General features: G+C 42.2%; 1 protein-coding gene across 4 annotated transcripts in view; it reads left to right on the top strand.

Annotated features, from left to right (window-relative positions):
- chchd3a (coiled-coil-helix-coiled-coil-helix domain containing 3a) overlaps positions 1 to 11,558 on the top strand; it is a 40,088-nt gene extending 28,530 nt beyond the window's left edge. For 3 of the 4 annotated variants that reach the window (XM_077545310.1, XM_077545314.1, XM_077545312.1), the window contains 3 exons: positions 7,546 to 7,681; positions 7,833 to 7,867; positions 11,066 to 11,558. In XM_077545310.1, coding sequence (XP_077401436.1) covers positions 7,546 to 7,681; positions 7,833 to 7,867; positions 11,066 to 11,075 — 181 coding nt within the window. In that variant the 3' untranslated portion in view covers positions 11,076 to 11,558. The remainder of the gene's footprint in view (positions 1 to 7,545; positions 7,682 to 7,832; positions 7,868 to 11,065) is intronic. The other variant, XM_077545313.1, reaches the window with a different exon arrangement.
- The last annotated feature ends 4,690 nt before the right edge of the window (positions 11,559 to 16,248 follow it).

Genomic DNA, 16,248 nt, shown 5'->3' with positions numbered 1-16,248 from the left:
GATGGTGCAGACTCCGAGCAAATGTTGGCCCTAACAGGGTGGCTAGTCATGTGACACAGGCATGTGTACAAAGACTTTCGATTGGCTGATTGGATTAAAGCGGGTGCATTAGGACAGTTGTGACTGGATTACAATGGCAATTGGGGGGGTGAGTGGGGGGGGGTCTCTGTGTGCATGTGCGTGTGCTAATTAAATGTCGGAAGGGTCTGGTGGAACATGGGATGCAGCATGAGGATCAGAGCGGAGGGTTAATTGGATATAACGAAGGCATCTTTGGCTTTAGCTTGAGCGATGGAGTTGTGAGCACTGAATCTGACGTTGGTTGTTGGGTCTCCCATTGAGAGATTAGATTCTATCTGTGGAGAGACGCAGCAGCAAGAGGGTTTCGGATTGATTAGCGTTGGTTAATATGATAGTGTCAAAGGTTTGGTGAGTGTTCATGAAAACAGTCGGGGTTAACAGCATGCCAGATACCAAGGGTCAGTACAGATTGCTAGAATGCAACTTCTCCAAGTAGTTACTTGGTACAGCTTTGTAATTGACTCTAATGTACATGAATGTGCATATGTATGTATATTCAATGTAGCGTAAATTATGGCACTCCAGTGCCAAAAAGGTACAATTGTGCGAAAGTTACTCAGCTCCATCCCTGTAGCAACTGTTACATTGCCCACAGAAACACTGTGGAAACGTAATTGAATAAAGTCTATCTCAAAGAAGGGAGAAATGTATATGCATCTCATGTGTCAATAAGCAATCCATAACACAGCTCATCGTATGCAATGTACAAAAGGTGTTATGGGTTTCCGCCCCCGCAGCGTTCAAAAGGAAGCTTTCATTCCCGAGGCACCGTGCGGTCATTTTCATCGGTGATGTTGGGAAAAATAAATGAAAGTGTGAGAGGTAGGGCCTCCTGGGAATCAAGGGTTCGTGTATATATGCGCCTATGTAGTTGTTTGCTTCGGTGTCCACTGCAGCTGTTCCTTGCCATTTTCTATTCCCGCCAGAGTATGATGGAGCGCTCCCAACTGAAACCAGACCTGCGTCACTCTGACCTCATTATATCCTCTAGCTTTCAATAAGACTTTTGTCATTTAAAAAAAACTTTATACAATGACATGATTGGAGCATAGGGAATATAGGTGCTCCAACGTCTCCAAAAGGCTGTATATTCCCCTCGCATTTGCTTGCTTTGATGGAGAAATAAAACCTCTTTGTATAGCTTTTTTCTGCTTCATAGCATAATTCCATCTCTTGTATTGCAACAGTCCAGTAAAACTGCACCTCTAACAAGGCTGAACAATCCTAATTGACATTGATTATAGTTGTACATGGGGTACTCAGTTTATAAATGGGGGGGGGGGGGGGAGCATTTCCAGGTTACAAACGTAAATAACGCACATGTACAGTATGTGTATACGGTGTACTTAAATATATATGTGTTTGTGTGTGTGTATATTTATATGTATGTACAGTATACAGTATATATCCATACATAAATACACACATACAGTCTAGTTATATACATGTATTTGTATATATGTACTCTACATACATGTTATACAGTATGTGATATCTGTCTATGTAGAGTTTGAAAATGGATGTTAAATTTGGCCTTGGAAAAGGTTTATGAACCAAGTTACTAACTCATTCACTGCCATTGACGGTTATACACGTCAAAAATTCATTTTAGCTATTTATATTAGTTTAACATTTTTCCCCACTTTTGTTAACAAGAGTATCAAAACCTAGATTTTTTTAATTGTACATTTAGAACAGATATAAAATTTGTGATTAATCGTGAGTTAACTAGTAAAGTCATGTGATTAATTACGATTAAAAAATTTAAATGCCCGACGGCCCTAATTTTTCAGTTAAAATAAATGTTAGCCAAATGAGCCCCCAGGATGCCGCATACATGATTTTGCTCTTGTACATGTGCACTCCGCACACTTCTTACATATACACACACAATACATGAGAGATAATGTAACAACACGGTACGTTCGTCACACCATTTTTACTTTTACGTGCTTTCAGACGACAGATAAGCACCACCAGTTCCCTGCGGAAAAAAGAAGCCGTCTTAACCCCTTGCGTCTGATTTATATACACTGCCACATTCGCCGCTCTTTGTTTTTTTTTTTTTACAGTTGACGCTTTATCACACTGTCCGGCGTTTCAATGGGTGACCTTTCCCACACGGCACGTATGGAAAAGTGCGCTTACGGCACATGTGTTGGACTCGGTGTCCCGATGGGGCGAACTGGCAGCCATGTAGGAAAGTGAAAGATGTGAGATTATGCAAAGCGCTGAAAGAAAACCGGGTCCTAAGCTTCCTGTCAGTGCTAACCTTTCGACGGGCCTTCTTTGCTCACTTTAACCCGACTCCCTGCAGAATTGACGTGGCGAATGGTGGGGAATGAATAGTGGCGGTAGCATTTTGTATAAACTCCTCCAGACACACGCCTCCGCCACGTCTTACCTTGATGTATGCATTTGTGTGGAGATCAGACCGCATTGTTAGGTCTTTGTGTTTGCAACTGATTACGTATGTGTGCAACATTTCCAGGTTGGCCGCGGAGAATAGGAGCTCATTTTAGTCTGTCACTTCACTGTCGCTCATCCCCTCCCTGTAAGCTACAAAAGTTACTGTGTCTATTGTTGATTTAATACTTCCTTTGAAAAGCTCTTTTTTCCACCATTCCTTTTTCTTTTTTAATTTAATCCTGTTGACAACAGCAGTAGCCACTGTCCTCGCTTTATCACAAGGTGAATATAAAGTACCCGTTGCGCCTCCATAAGACTACTGAGAAATGCTCATTCCTTGTAGAACTTTTTTAAAACTTACTGGTGGTATAAACTTGGTAGTTACCACAGGGGAAAAAAAAAACAGACTGATTGATCATTAGGAATTCGGTCAATTATGTCAACATGATTGTCGATTAATTGAGGAAAAACAACATGAGCCATACTGATCCATTGCAAGAAATGATTTGGATGTTCTTCCAAAATTAACAGCTGACACATTTTAATCAATATGTCCACTCAGCATTCATCTCCATTCCAATGTGGCCTCCTTTTCAACTTGTTTTGTTTGTGAGTTACCGAATTAGATAGAAGAAATCCTAAGGCTAAAATGTTTAAATTTGTCAAAAAGTAGCCTGCAAAATGTAAATAAGGTGTTGAGCCAGGGCTTTTACTTCCTTGGCAGTGCTCCTATTAGTCAAAATGACAAATAGCCATGCCTCCAAAATGAGCAAAGCAATTAGTTGTTGATTATGAAGCAAAAACTTTCACTCGCCGATTTAATTAGTCAAGATGACAGGAGTTCATTTGGAGCAGTAAAGTAGCAAGCCGATGTCGCGCAGTGGCAACCTCACTGTCAGGTGAGGTCTGAGCCTAATTTTGTCACCATGGCAACCAAGGAGATGGTGGTCAGCGGAGGCGCCAGAAGTCAATAACGGCTTTAAAAGCTCTTCTCGGGTCTGCCAAAAGCTCACACGTTCATTCATATACACTCCTCACACCTTTTGCCTTTCTTTAACCCCCCCTCCATTCACTGATGGATTCTCTGCAGGGGGTCACTCAGGTCCATTTAAAAAAAAGAAAAAAAAAAGAAAAGCACTGTGTGTCATTTTTCTGTCTAGCTGGACGATTTAGATTTATCTACCCCCATGCAGTAGTGACACTTGTCTTAACTGGAGAGAACATGAGAGCTATTTAAGGGGCGACCGGCACGTTCCCCTTAACCCTGTTAACCCCTAAGTGGACCCAAATGATGATAAATAGAGAACGTGCTGATTGGGAACTCAATCTGGCGGCGGGCCAAAAAGATCCATACTATATCCAGTGGGCCAGTTTTGTGCTTGATTGATTTGTGTGCATCTTTATTAGTGTGTGATTACAAAAATCACTATGCTGAAACAATTTAATTTAGTAGGATTTGGTCCAAAATGTTAGACATTTACTGTTTTGAACATTAATCCATATACATTGTTACCTCAACAATATGTGTTTCTGAATTGGAATAAAAACATGTTTTGAGATTAGTAGGACTTGGTACCAAATGTCATAATTATTAGAAAAATTGCATATTTTATTGATGTCATAAATCTTTTATTCTTAAAATGTTTTTAAATTAATAAAAATAATAAATATGTGTTTTGCATCTATAGAAAACCTGCCGATATCATAAGCCTGCCTTTTGGATTGTAAATTCAATTATAAATTTAGTAGCATTTGGCGCAAGACAAATCATTAGGTTAAGTCCAATTCTGAGAATTAATTGAGTCAACTCCCGTTACAACAATGCAACTCTGCACTGCATTGTGAATTTAGTAGGATAGCTACAAAATCTATGAATTAATAGAACATTGACATATGTTGGAAGGGAAAATGTTTTTTTTGGCTTCCCCTTATTTTTCTGGTTATCAATTAAACTTGGAACGCAATTACTGCACAGTCATGTAGTTGTACACTTTCTATACGTTTGCAAGGTTATAGAAGTCAATCACTGTAAGCTCCAAGTCATGCATATTGATCGCAATATGTCCTCAGCTCTCCGTCAATAAGTCATGTAGCCATGCGAGCACACGTGCATACTTTCCCTCCATGCGAATGTGCTGACGTTGGTTTAATGATGCCGGGGACACCTTGAGGAAGAAGACATTTTGAAAGGGAAGCGAGCAGGTAATCTCTTGTAGCTAATTACATGTTAAGTGAGACACGATTTCACTCTGCTTCTCCTTTCGACCTCCTTTGCTTTTCCTTCCCATTTGAGCACAGTGTTTTCTTTTTTCATTCGGTATTCCCTTTTTTTCCCCCAGCGTACATTGTGTCCTCGTATCCTTTTTTGGCTACTCCAGCATCTCACACTGGCCCCTGTGCTCTCCCTGCTTTTTGATTTATGGCACAGTGCTAAGAATCTGTAATGTGGATATCTACAGTAAACCAGCCTCCTCCTCTCTTTCTTTGGCTCCCTCTATCAGTGTATCACAGCAAGAAAGACTTACTGTGTGTGTGTGTGTGTGTGCGCGTGTGTGTCCGTGCATGTGCGTGCGAGGTTATAGAGGCCTTTACCTTTACTGCAAGTGATGGCACTATGCGAGACGCTTTAAATTTACTATCTGTGGGTAAGTAACATCTAAACACTTCCATTGACAGCCTTCCAATAAAAGGCAACTGCATCCAGCTTGATGTCTCCATTTGTGTGTCCCACCTCATGTAATTTTATGAAACGTCCCATGAATCCCATGGGGGATGGAGTAGAAGGAGAGACGGGGGCAGAGAGGTGAAAAATGGAAGAGAGAAAAGTATCAGTTTGACATTTTGGTCTAATTTGGAGGGATGTGAAGAAATGTCATGGTGCGCTTTATTTCCAGTAACATCATTTGTATTAAAATAGCAGTTGGTTTCCCTTTCTTTTCATTCATTATTAAGCTATGTCATAAAACTATATTAGTCCAGAAGGCTGAACATTAAATTAATAAAAAAGCCCAAATTATAGATGTCTAAATTATTTTTATGTATCTTCTATGTTGTAACTTTTTCATCAAGCCATAAAATTGCCACTACAGTTTAAATTACCTCCGCCAAGAAGTTGCTTGTTAGTTACTGGTAAGAGTTCCTCCTCTTTTTATTTTATTTTTAAACATTCCTGGATTTTTGTCATCATTTCATTAGTGACGAGTTCATGAATCTTAATGACCAATTTCATGCATATGGCAGCAATGCAGCATCGTTATGCCTTGGTGGAGGTCATGATATAAAATGTTGGTCTCTCAGTCAGCTCATTGTCATTACGAGGGGACCTGATGTGAAACTACAAATAAAAAGAGCTTTTGTGGTCAGAGCTGGAATTTTTATGTTCATTTTCATGACAGATGATATTGGATTGTGTGCGTAGCGGTGCTCTTGTTACCGAGAATAAGCTAAGCACCGTCTCAGACTTGTAATGCAGAGCAGAGCAAAATTGTAAAAAGCAAAAATCCTCTTGCTCTGACCCTTTTCTCTCTCGCAAGAGTCCATTACCGGTGATAAACACTGTGCTTTGTATCAGCGGGATGCACCTGGCATTACCACCGTTGCCTAAGAAAGCAATTAGCGGCCCATCTAGTTGCGGTGATGCCCACGGGTGGTATAATGGATGAGTGCCAGGATCCATACGAGGAGGGTGGCAAAGGTTTCTCTTGTTTAGCACACCAACGTAGAATTAAAAGTGTTAGCCTCTAGGGGTGCAACGATACATGCATCCGGATTCGGAATTTTTTCAGTCGATCTGTCAATAACGCTAAAACTTGAAAGAAAGATTATTTATGTACTGTAATGAAAAGGTTTTAAGGACTGCAGTTGGGTCACAATTAATTATGTCAAAATGTTAGGTATTACACCGATTTGACCCTGTAACACTGTGATCTGTGACCTGCACAAGCAAGGACAATTCCAAAACCATGTGCATGTGATCAGCACTAGTTTCCTGCTGCATTGCACTCTGGGTAATGACCCATAGTTTCTCAATCCCCAGCTTTGCATCTAACAGGGGGATCATTTCTCACGCCGGAGGGGGTGGACTCAAACATCTGATTGTGACAACGGGGGACCTGGCTTCAAATTGCTGACAGGCCACAAAAAAAAGGTTTTCATGGACGTTTTAGTGCGACCAGCGGAATTTCCTGGGCACTGGCGTGAACAAAATGATGACACTCCCATTAGCATAATAGCCCTCACGTGCGCACATGTCGTCATTATGGATCTTTATAGCGTCAGACAAAAGCAGTTAAACATTGGGCAAGGCATGCTGCCATGGATGCCAGCACCGCTCGCCTTTTCGCGCCGAAGTCGAGCGGAACATGGAGCCGTAGCATCTGGAAAATACCGGTTTGGACTGCGACGCTAAAGTTGCAGTAGGCCTTGGGGACACACTGAGTGCACCAAGCGAGTGATGGGTTGCCTGCAAACAGACGCTTGGCACTCAAGCTTTACAACACCTTTCTTGGGATGCTAAAAGACGACAAAAAAAAAGAAGAAGCAAAAACGCTTTATGATCGGCTGGCACTGTCAGGGAGCAATTACTGATCGATAAAGATACCCAGAGGACGGATCAATATTTTGCTCTGCAGTGCCTTTTTGGAGGATATTCTACGTAATACATGGAAGATAAAGCAAGCTTTGGGGTAATTTTACCAAAGCATTATCGCTCTTGTAATTTTGTGTCTGCATTACCAGTCGACTCGATTGCGTAATCTGCTACATTGATTTGCACACTACTGGTACCGATGGTTCTCCCTTCCTTATTTCAAGTCTTGCTTTGGCCATTTTTAACAGGTTGGACATTGGCTTGATTGGCTTTTTTTCATCCCTCAGCGATTCCTATAATGCTGATTTTTTTCTTCAGGTGATTTGAACTAGAATGGCAATAAAGGGGGTCTTCTCACCATAGACTGCAGTATTGCTCAATGGGCCGCATTGTCTTCCTTAAGGACCACAGATGTTCATCCCTTTTGCCTGTATTTTACCCTACCCTTCTTTCTTTCCTTTTCACAGGCGCTACGACACAAATCCGGTGTGCGCCGACCTGCAGGGCCAGATCCTTGCGTGCTACAAAGAAAACGCCGGCAAAACCCTTCACTGCTCCAACATAGCAGCCATGTACCTACTGTGTGTCAACAATGCCAAACAGGTGCGTGGATTAACATCACATATCATTAATTACTGCATATTTGACTTCAGGCCTGCTTGTTGAAATTCATAGGGCTTCTTTTGCATGTGTTAATGCAGTCAGAAAAATGTTGGAATGCTGCTTAAATAACTCGCTTGTTTTTTCTGTGAAGAAAAATAAGCATGCAGCCTCACGGACAGATGACATGTAAGTTGTCTTCCGCTTCATTATATGTGAGAATTTAGTAAGGAATCAAACAATAAGTCAAGAGTGCAGTGGAACCTCAGTTTTTAGTTTGTTTGTTTTTTGTACAAATAATGCATCTTGGTCGGTATTCAGCACACATCAAGGCATTGTCCACAATGGCATTTTTTTTTTTTTTTTTTTTACCAACTCAAAGTAATGACCTCGGGGAAACTTTTGTCAAACACATCCTGTTAAGAGTCAGACCTTCAAAATAAAAGCACGTAGTAAAATCAGTTTCACCAAACTTTCTTGAGCCGTAATGTGGCTTATTTATTCATCACACTCATTAACAAGCACAAACAGTTTGAGTGCGACTGTCAAATAAAGTGTCCTAAAACTGTTACAATACTGGTGTGCTGCTATTTTGAAGGCTTGACTTTTGGCTGGATGTCGCTTCAAAATTGCTTCAACCTGTCGGAGTATTGCTGAGCCAACCAGGAGGTTTTCATTTCTTGCTTTTGCTTTATTTCTTTATTTGCATTCCTTTCTTTGGATTTATTACAATTCAGTTGTAGTCACTTTATGGAACTGAAGCTGAGGATCCACTGTATTACAATAGAGATAAACTATTTCAATAATAATAATAATAATAATAATAATAATCAGCAACACCTCCTCAAATGTGGCCAACATTACAATGCTTTACTTTGAAAAATCCAAAGATTCAGATTGTATGAAATCCTGCCAAATTCTCACAATAGGCTCCCTCAGCTCATTTCCTGACATAAACGTGTTATCCCCTCTTAACGAATATAGAAAATGCACACGATGCTCTATAGTAGAATGATAGATTTATAGAAGAATTTCCATGTGCTTCCTAGTGCCTAGATCACCAGTTTTAACATCATGCCTTATTTCCCTAATACCTGCGTACTTCTGTGTTTGTGCTTTAATGTCAATACACTTGGCCAGCATTCATCTCTGCACTCACACATCTCTTCCCCAAGTGCCAAGCGAAAATGCAGTAGCACTAAAGCCACTCAAGTGGATGCTAACTTGATTTCCGGGCACTCACTATGCGATCTATAACCACCGCTAGCCTCCCAAAAAGACTTATTTACATTCATGGAGCTTTTTTTATTAGATTTTTTTTTCTTTTACAATTTCATAGTTTTTACGGCAAATGAGGTAAACTGCTCTCGCTTATATGAAAGTCACATGCGGGCATATTTTTAAGCTTTGAGTCATGTAAATTGCAAGGATGTTTTATTCATGGCGTGGGTGCGCTTGCGTTACCTGTAGCCCCGTCAGGCTGCTGTTATATGATCTTGTAAATTGTTTTGAAGCCACCCTGCCGACGATATGGTTATCCCAACCCGTGTTTATCGGCCCACGGCAATCGCAGCACACTCTTGCTCGTCTGGGCTTTATCTGACTTGTTTTTTAAAGTCATTAGGTGCCAAAGAGACACTTTTTGTGATAAGGCTCCAAAGCAATAATATGCAGAGTGACGCAGCCAAGAAGAAAAAAGAAAGAAAAATGATGCTGATAGTGATGACCACGATTAGGATGTTTACACTGCGTAGCAGGAAGCCGCGCAGGCTTACAAATGTCAAAGGCTGCAATTTTGACCCGCTAGACGATCCAAGTGGTCTTTCAACCAAAGACGCCTCCGATCTATTCACCCTTCTTTGCCCTTCATCTTAAATCCAGATTAAAAACAGCAACAGCGAATCCCCAAATCTCACTTTTCTAAGATTGACTCTTCAACTTGACCCAGACAGGACAACAGGAGGCTTTTGTCACTGATAATTACTCTTATCACAGCAGTCATTGATGACATTTCGACCCACTTCCACTGCCTTTAATTCCCTCGTCGCCATCCCTTCTCCCAGCGTCCTTAGTCCTATTTCTAATGCATTCAGTGCTTAACACGTCCAGATAGCAAACAGTAAGTCTGAGGCAGCCGAAGGGCAAGCAGGATAAAGCCTGTCTCCTTCTCTTTCCCTCTCCTCCCTCTCGTTCCCTTTCAGCGAGTTTATCAGCCGGCCTGATCTCCGCCACGTTCACGGCTGCTCTCCCTCATTGCGTATTCCCGCCGCATGAGTGGCCCCTGCTCCCTATCTTTCCCTTGTCCACTTCATTTCTTCCCCTGACCCTTCCCTCGCTCTGCCTCGCATCCTCGAGCTGCGTTTGTGCTTTCAGAGCTTTGCAAGTGTGACAATGAAGAAAAAGCTGCGAGAACGAATAACAACTCCAGAGCAGGCAGCTCGGTCGCTGTTCCTCTATAGTTTGGATTAATTAATCACTCAGGAGTTAGGATAGACCACTTGAAACCCTCACAGATGGTGATTTTTCAGACATTTTACAGGCTTCCAATTTTATGGCCATCCACTATTCTTCTAGTTTTGATAAATGCTTCTTCTGTATGACCTTGACCAAGGTTCCCAGCATCCGGAGAGTCGATTCTAATTGGTGCAATGAAAAGACAGCAGAGTCCCAATTGGTCACAGGAAATTGGCACCTTTAAGCCGGCTCTTGTCTCGTCGATGTTGTTGATTTTTTGGGTTCTTCCGGACCATAAAAAAAAAAAAAAAAAAGACAAAGCTGACCAACAAATTGTTCTGCTTCAACCAGTACGGTTTTTGACCTTGAAATGATAGTTGCCAGTCACAATAGCTGTTGATTCTCCCTTAAATACTTCTGACGACTTTGTCATTAGCCCTACAATGTTACTACAGAAAGTACCAATTTGCAATAAACTGGAATCACCTTCCAAGTGTAGACTGGACAAAGCAGGTGGCACTTTTACAGGTTGATCAATAATAATAGGGCTTTTTATTTTTTTAGAGGATCTGGACTTGTTTAATCCACAAGCCATACCGCATGACTCTCTCTGAAGCTCTCTCCCTGGCGGGCTCCTTCTTCATTTCCCCGCCGTCATCTTTCGTCTAAGGCGGTGTTCATCCGCCGTCTTTAGCCACAGCAGCCGAGTTCAAAGGGTTATTGACAGCCAGTGCCGGGGATTTGTGGTCGCACTTATCGCGAACACGGAATCCACTGCCCTTGGGTGCTCTCTCGACGGCTCTATCCGCCCCCGCCCCCCACCCGCCATCCCTATTGTACTTGCATGCCTTCCTCTTTGTCTTGTCTGCCCCGTGTGACATAATCTCCTTGTCTTTGCTTATTTTCATTTTGAGCTTTGTTGTTTTTCTCCAGACCAAGTTGAGGACCGGTGGTTAAGGAAGAAAGGGAATAAGAATGGTGGCGCAATCAAGAGTTTATTGTGTGGGATTACTGTTTATCGACCGACTGGAAAGCCGCAAAAACACCAAGAGGAGAAGATTGAGTCAGCACCGAACCCTAAATCAGATCTGAAGCCCTGTCATGCATCTCTCCCACAGAAGTAGCATGGAGGCAGTGACACTTTTCCCTGTTTGAGGCCTTGAAAGGACACTGACAATACACGAGAAGCACCGAGTGGAAGACAGCTACAAGCCATACCTGAACTCCTCCCACGTACCTCTCTCGTAATCCAGTGCCCATAGGAAAATATTTTTGCAAACAGTCCTGTTTTGATCATCATAATTCTATGCACTACCTTGTACACAATTACACACGTTCGGTCACATTAGTGTTATACTCCGTCTTATTAATGTAACTCTCCAGACCAACATGTGATCAGAGGAAAATAAAAGACGCTGCAACTGTTGTTGAACTTTTTCCCCCTTTTTTAATATTCAGCAGGCGCCCGCCTTGTGCCTCGCATGTTTTATGCTAATAACGGCAGGCGTCTTTGATGGATGCGCGACCGCGTCGTGTTTGTTGCAGCGACATTTTGCCAAGATGAGCCCGGGAGGCGGCTGCGCTGGGGAACCGGCTCTTCGGCTCCATAATGTGTTTTGTTTTTTCTCCTCCTTTTTCCTCCCCTTGTCCCTGTTCAGTCTCCCGGGCTAATGTTTTCACGGAAGAGACAGCAGCTTCTCCATGCTTTCGCAACTCTTCGACTCAGTCTTTTTATGCTGGAGTTTGACGTGCAGGCAGGTGATAGCTGAGAGGATACAATCTTAATTCCGAATCATGAGGAGAAAGTGAGCATGGGTGATGGACAGAGGAAGGAGAGAGGAAGACTGTGTGCATGCAAGCATGAGATTCTTTGTGATTAATCCCCCTCCGTCTGTCAGTCAGCTGGCCTGACTTCTGGTCTCTCCCCGAGGTTAAGGGTTGACTTGTATTATATTGTGTGTGTTGGAGGGCTTTTCTAAAGGTCGGCGATAATGACTCTCGGAGTTCACGAAAGGTGCCAATTTCTGTGGCGTGTCTCCCAGTGACCCGCTGCCTTCTTAGGCCAAGCTAAGCCTGCAATGAGGTTAGATGCCCTGGAATCAAATTAAGAGATGGCGGCGGTGAATCATGCCATCTAAACACGGGGGATTTATGAACGCCTGCACAATCTCAACTGTGTTATTAATTCAGAAATCGTCTCTGGAAAGTCTCAACAATGGCTTGGAGTTCGCCTCCGCAAACTGATTTTACAGCATCAAGCCGCTTTAGTTTGATATATTAACATGATAGGGCCAGCCAGATGCAACGCTGGTCTGGCTTGATTGGAATTGCATGCACAGCTATTTTTTTGTTGTTCCAATTTGGATGGAAACATATTGTGGCAGTTAGAATCAAACAAAGCAACAGTTTCAACAAGCATTGCCCATATGTCCTTGACTTGGAGCTGCTGAAGTTGAAGTGCAGAGTTAAAATTCAGATCAGGGGGGCCAGCAGCAGCAGCGCGGTGATGGACGTGATCAAGTACAGGAAAGCCTACCTGGGCTGAAGGTGAGTTGAAATTGAGTCCCAATGGTGACTTGCATGTGTAAACAAAGAAGATTGGGCTGCGATAATGCCAACTGAAATTTGGATCTATGCAGCCATGAATATCGTCGCTGTCAGGCAGAATACTCATATTTCCAAAATCAGGAAATCAAAAAACACGGCTTCAAGTTGCTATTGCACCTCATATTGCTATCATATAGCATTACACAGAAACATCAACACAAATTACTTCATTAAAAACCTCAGACAAAGCAAAACACCTTTAATGGGGTGTACGCCACGGAGGAGGCGGGACTTCCTGGTTTTCACACATCAGCTTAGTTTCCTGTTTGCAACATGTGGGCCGCGTCCCAGTTCTTGTGCTTCCGCCTTCGTGACCCTCGGTTGCGCGTTTCCATCAACGGGTGCGAGTGTGTAGTGCACTAGTGTGTCTGTCTCTGTGTCAGAAGCATTTCAGAGTGTTGAGACGCTCTGCGCGCTCCCGCCCATCCGCCGTTGGGGAGAGCAGTGTTGGGGGTGCGAGTGTTGGAATGCGGCCATGAGTGGCCGGAAACGACGCTGATGTGTGAAACCCGGAAATCGGATGTCCGTGGGATCTACCCCATACTTGACAAAAGCCGGTGACTGTGGTTATGCTGTCTTCCCAAAACTCTTTTTCAAAGGTCTTAGAGCCATGAATGATTAAATGTGTCCGTTCAGTTCCTTGTGCACCGAATAACAAAATGAGCTTACTCAAATGTTTCAGAATTCTCTAATTGTACTTATTTGGTAAAAGTCTACCGACTTTTAATCTTGAGGCGAGATTGCTGCACGGCTCCCACGTAGTGAGGAAGAAGCACATTTTCAACACACTTGCCTTACAGCTGAGCATTCCAAGAGTTAATCGATAACCTCTTGAGCAATTTTCAACTCTTAAATTTTTTTAATAATGTGTAAAAATTACGTGGGCACAGATCAAAAGTCAAGATTTGTTAAATGATATGAAAATGCTCATATTTGTTTATACGAGGTTTCAACTTGACAACGATGCTATGTCATGTTTACAGTCATTTTTTTTGTTAACTTCTGGATACAACATTGCTGCGGCCTGATCTTCTTTTAGATGAACAACTTTCTCTAGTGATAAAAATCCACTGTGCTATTCTATGATAAATCACTGGAATTGACTGAAGACAAGTGTAGCTATTAAAATATCTTTGTTTTAAAGCATTTGGAAGTGATGGATTTTTTTTGTGATACATGTTTGTATTCTTTTCATTTCTACAGGCTTATCTATTGTCATGACAACTCATTTTGAATTAATGACCTTCGCAGAAGAAAAATCACTCATCATTCGTCTTCCCATCTGTCTGTCCACATCCATCCATTGATTTTTGTTTCATTTTTGTTCGTTGGTGTAGCTCCACTCTGCCTCTGCACGTTCCCTCGATGTTCCCAAGGCGACTCGCTTCCATCTTTCGGCGCGTCTCCAGCCCATCAAGACGACTGTCCACTCAAATTGATTTTGGTAAGGAGCCCTTGTTCATTGAGGACAGTGGTGAAACACAGCAATGTTTCCTCGGATGTCAGCATTGCGAGCAAGAGGCAAACCCTCCATTGTAGTGATGGGCAGGCAGATGGCAGGCTGCACTGATGCTTCTGCCCAACCTGATGGGTCCATTCATCAACATGCTACGGCTCCCCTTACAATTTACAACTTCACATCTCTTTCCTATTCACGCACTTCCTTCTTATTTTCTCTTTTTCTTCTGCATTGTTAGCATTGTTAGTGTTAGCATTAAGCTAATCTGACTTTATCAAGGCAAATCTGTGAGGATATTGGAAACATGAAGTTTAGTTAGACAGTATACGTCAAGTATGAGTGGCAATAAACTAGGGCTGGGTATCGATTCTAATTTCCTCAATTGATTCGATTTCGATTCACAAGGGTTCAGTCCCGATTCGATCCGCTTCAATTCAGTCGATATTGATTAATTATGGAACATCAATTCTTCTTAAACATCAAGGGCATGATTAAAAACTTCACAAACAAAAATTCCAAATTGAATTTTGTGGAGGCATTACCTAGTTAAATAATTCAATAATTGTAAATGAAAATTTTGAATGGTCTTAAAGTGCAATAAGTCAGGTCTTTCATTAATTTAAGAAAATACTTTTAAATTCATGTGAACAATAAATTTCAAGAAAACAGTAAGATACAATTAAAAATAGCCTTTAAAATTGTATTTTTTATGAATTTATGGGGGAAAAAAGATAATCGATTGATGGTTTTATAAATTGATATCAGGCTCAAAGAGGAGAGGAGGATTTTATATCATGAGAGGTTCTTCGTCGTCGCTGGAATGGGCTTCAAAAGTTACTTCCTCCTCCGTAACTTCAATGTAGGAAGAAGTTGAGGGTCGAGGAGAAGAAGATGAGGGTTGATGAGTATCTTCCTTGGAGGATTTACTAGAAACTGGCCGAAAGAAGCGATCTAACTACGATTGCACAGTTTTCTTCTTTTTTCATCATAAATGATGCGGTAGCACTGTATGGCATCATTCAATTGATTTGCAACTTTTGTGCAACGTTCAATGTTTGGGTCTTGCTGCTCGAAGAGTGCGATGGCTTTATCTATGAGCGACAGGCGTTTCTTCTTCTTCCTCCTCCTCGACACGTTGCTGAGCCTCCAATGCTGGGTGAGCTCTCACAGCGCCAAGTGTTGGTATTAGCGGCGGAAAGAAGCACTACAGTACTCGGAAAAAGGTGCGCAATAAAAAATCTAACTTACAGCATCTCTTTCCGAACAGCATGCGTGCATGCGCGCATGTTCGTACAGTATGTACCGTTGTTCGTAACTCAAATGTTCGTAAGTAGGGGAGTGTCTGTATATCCAATAAGTGTTTGTTTTAAAAAAACAAAAACAAAAAACAAAAGCTCCATAACAAAAACAAATACCGAAAGCAACTGGGCGAATGGCTGAATCGATGGGTGTGGAACCACGGGTGTGGCTTTGATTTCGCAATGGGTCAACACGCAATGGATCCTCAAGGTAGATAGGTTGCAGTGCATATGTCCAACAAAGATGCATGTCCTAAGTTAATTCTCAGGGAGAAAACAAACATTTTGAAGCGTTTGATGGCATTTTCACGCTGCGCTAAACCTGTTAGACGGCCGCACCGGAGCCCATCCAGCCGTCAACTCTGAGGGGCCATTTTAGACTAATCCCTCAGTACTGTAAAATACGTTTTCTCGCCCTTTACTGGGGGATTTAAATGATTTGTACAAATGCAAAGCGCTTGTTTGGCCTCACATGCTTGCAGTACTTCTATACATGCAGACACGCAAGACAGAGAGAAGAGTAATTTATTATTTACAGTACAACAGGCTTTAGTGCATGTTGTGGACAGAAGGCCGCAGGGCAAACAGGAGATATTGCACGATAAAAACACACTGTGGTGCGTCGTGTTCAAGGTCCCAGTCTTGACACAAAGCCTCGGGGCGTGCATGTCTCCACATGTGATCATGTCGTACTAAAGGGGTCGTGCAGGGACATTACATACAGAGACACCCGGGATCAGCAATGCACACAA

Source organism: Vanacampus margaritifer, chromosome 15 (genome assembly GCF_051991255.1).
Source record: "Vanacampus margaritifer isolate UIUO_Vmar chromosome 15, RoL_Vmar_1.0, whole genome shotgun sequence".
NCBI lineage: Eukaryota > Metazoa > Chordata > Actinopteri > Syngnathiformes > Syngnathidae > Vanacampus > Vanacampus margaritifer.
This window is presented reverse-complemented; position numbering and strand designations above follow the sequence as displayed.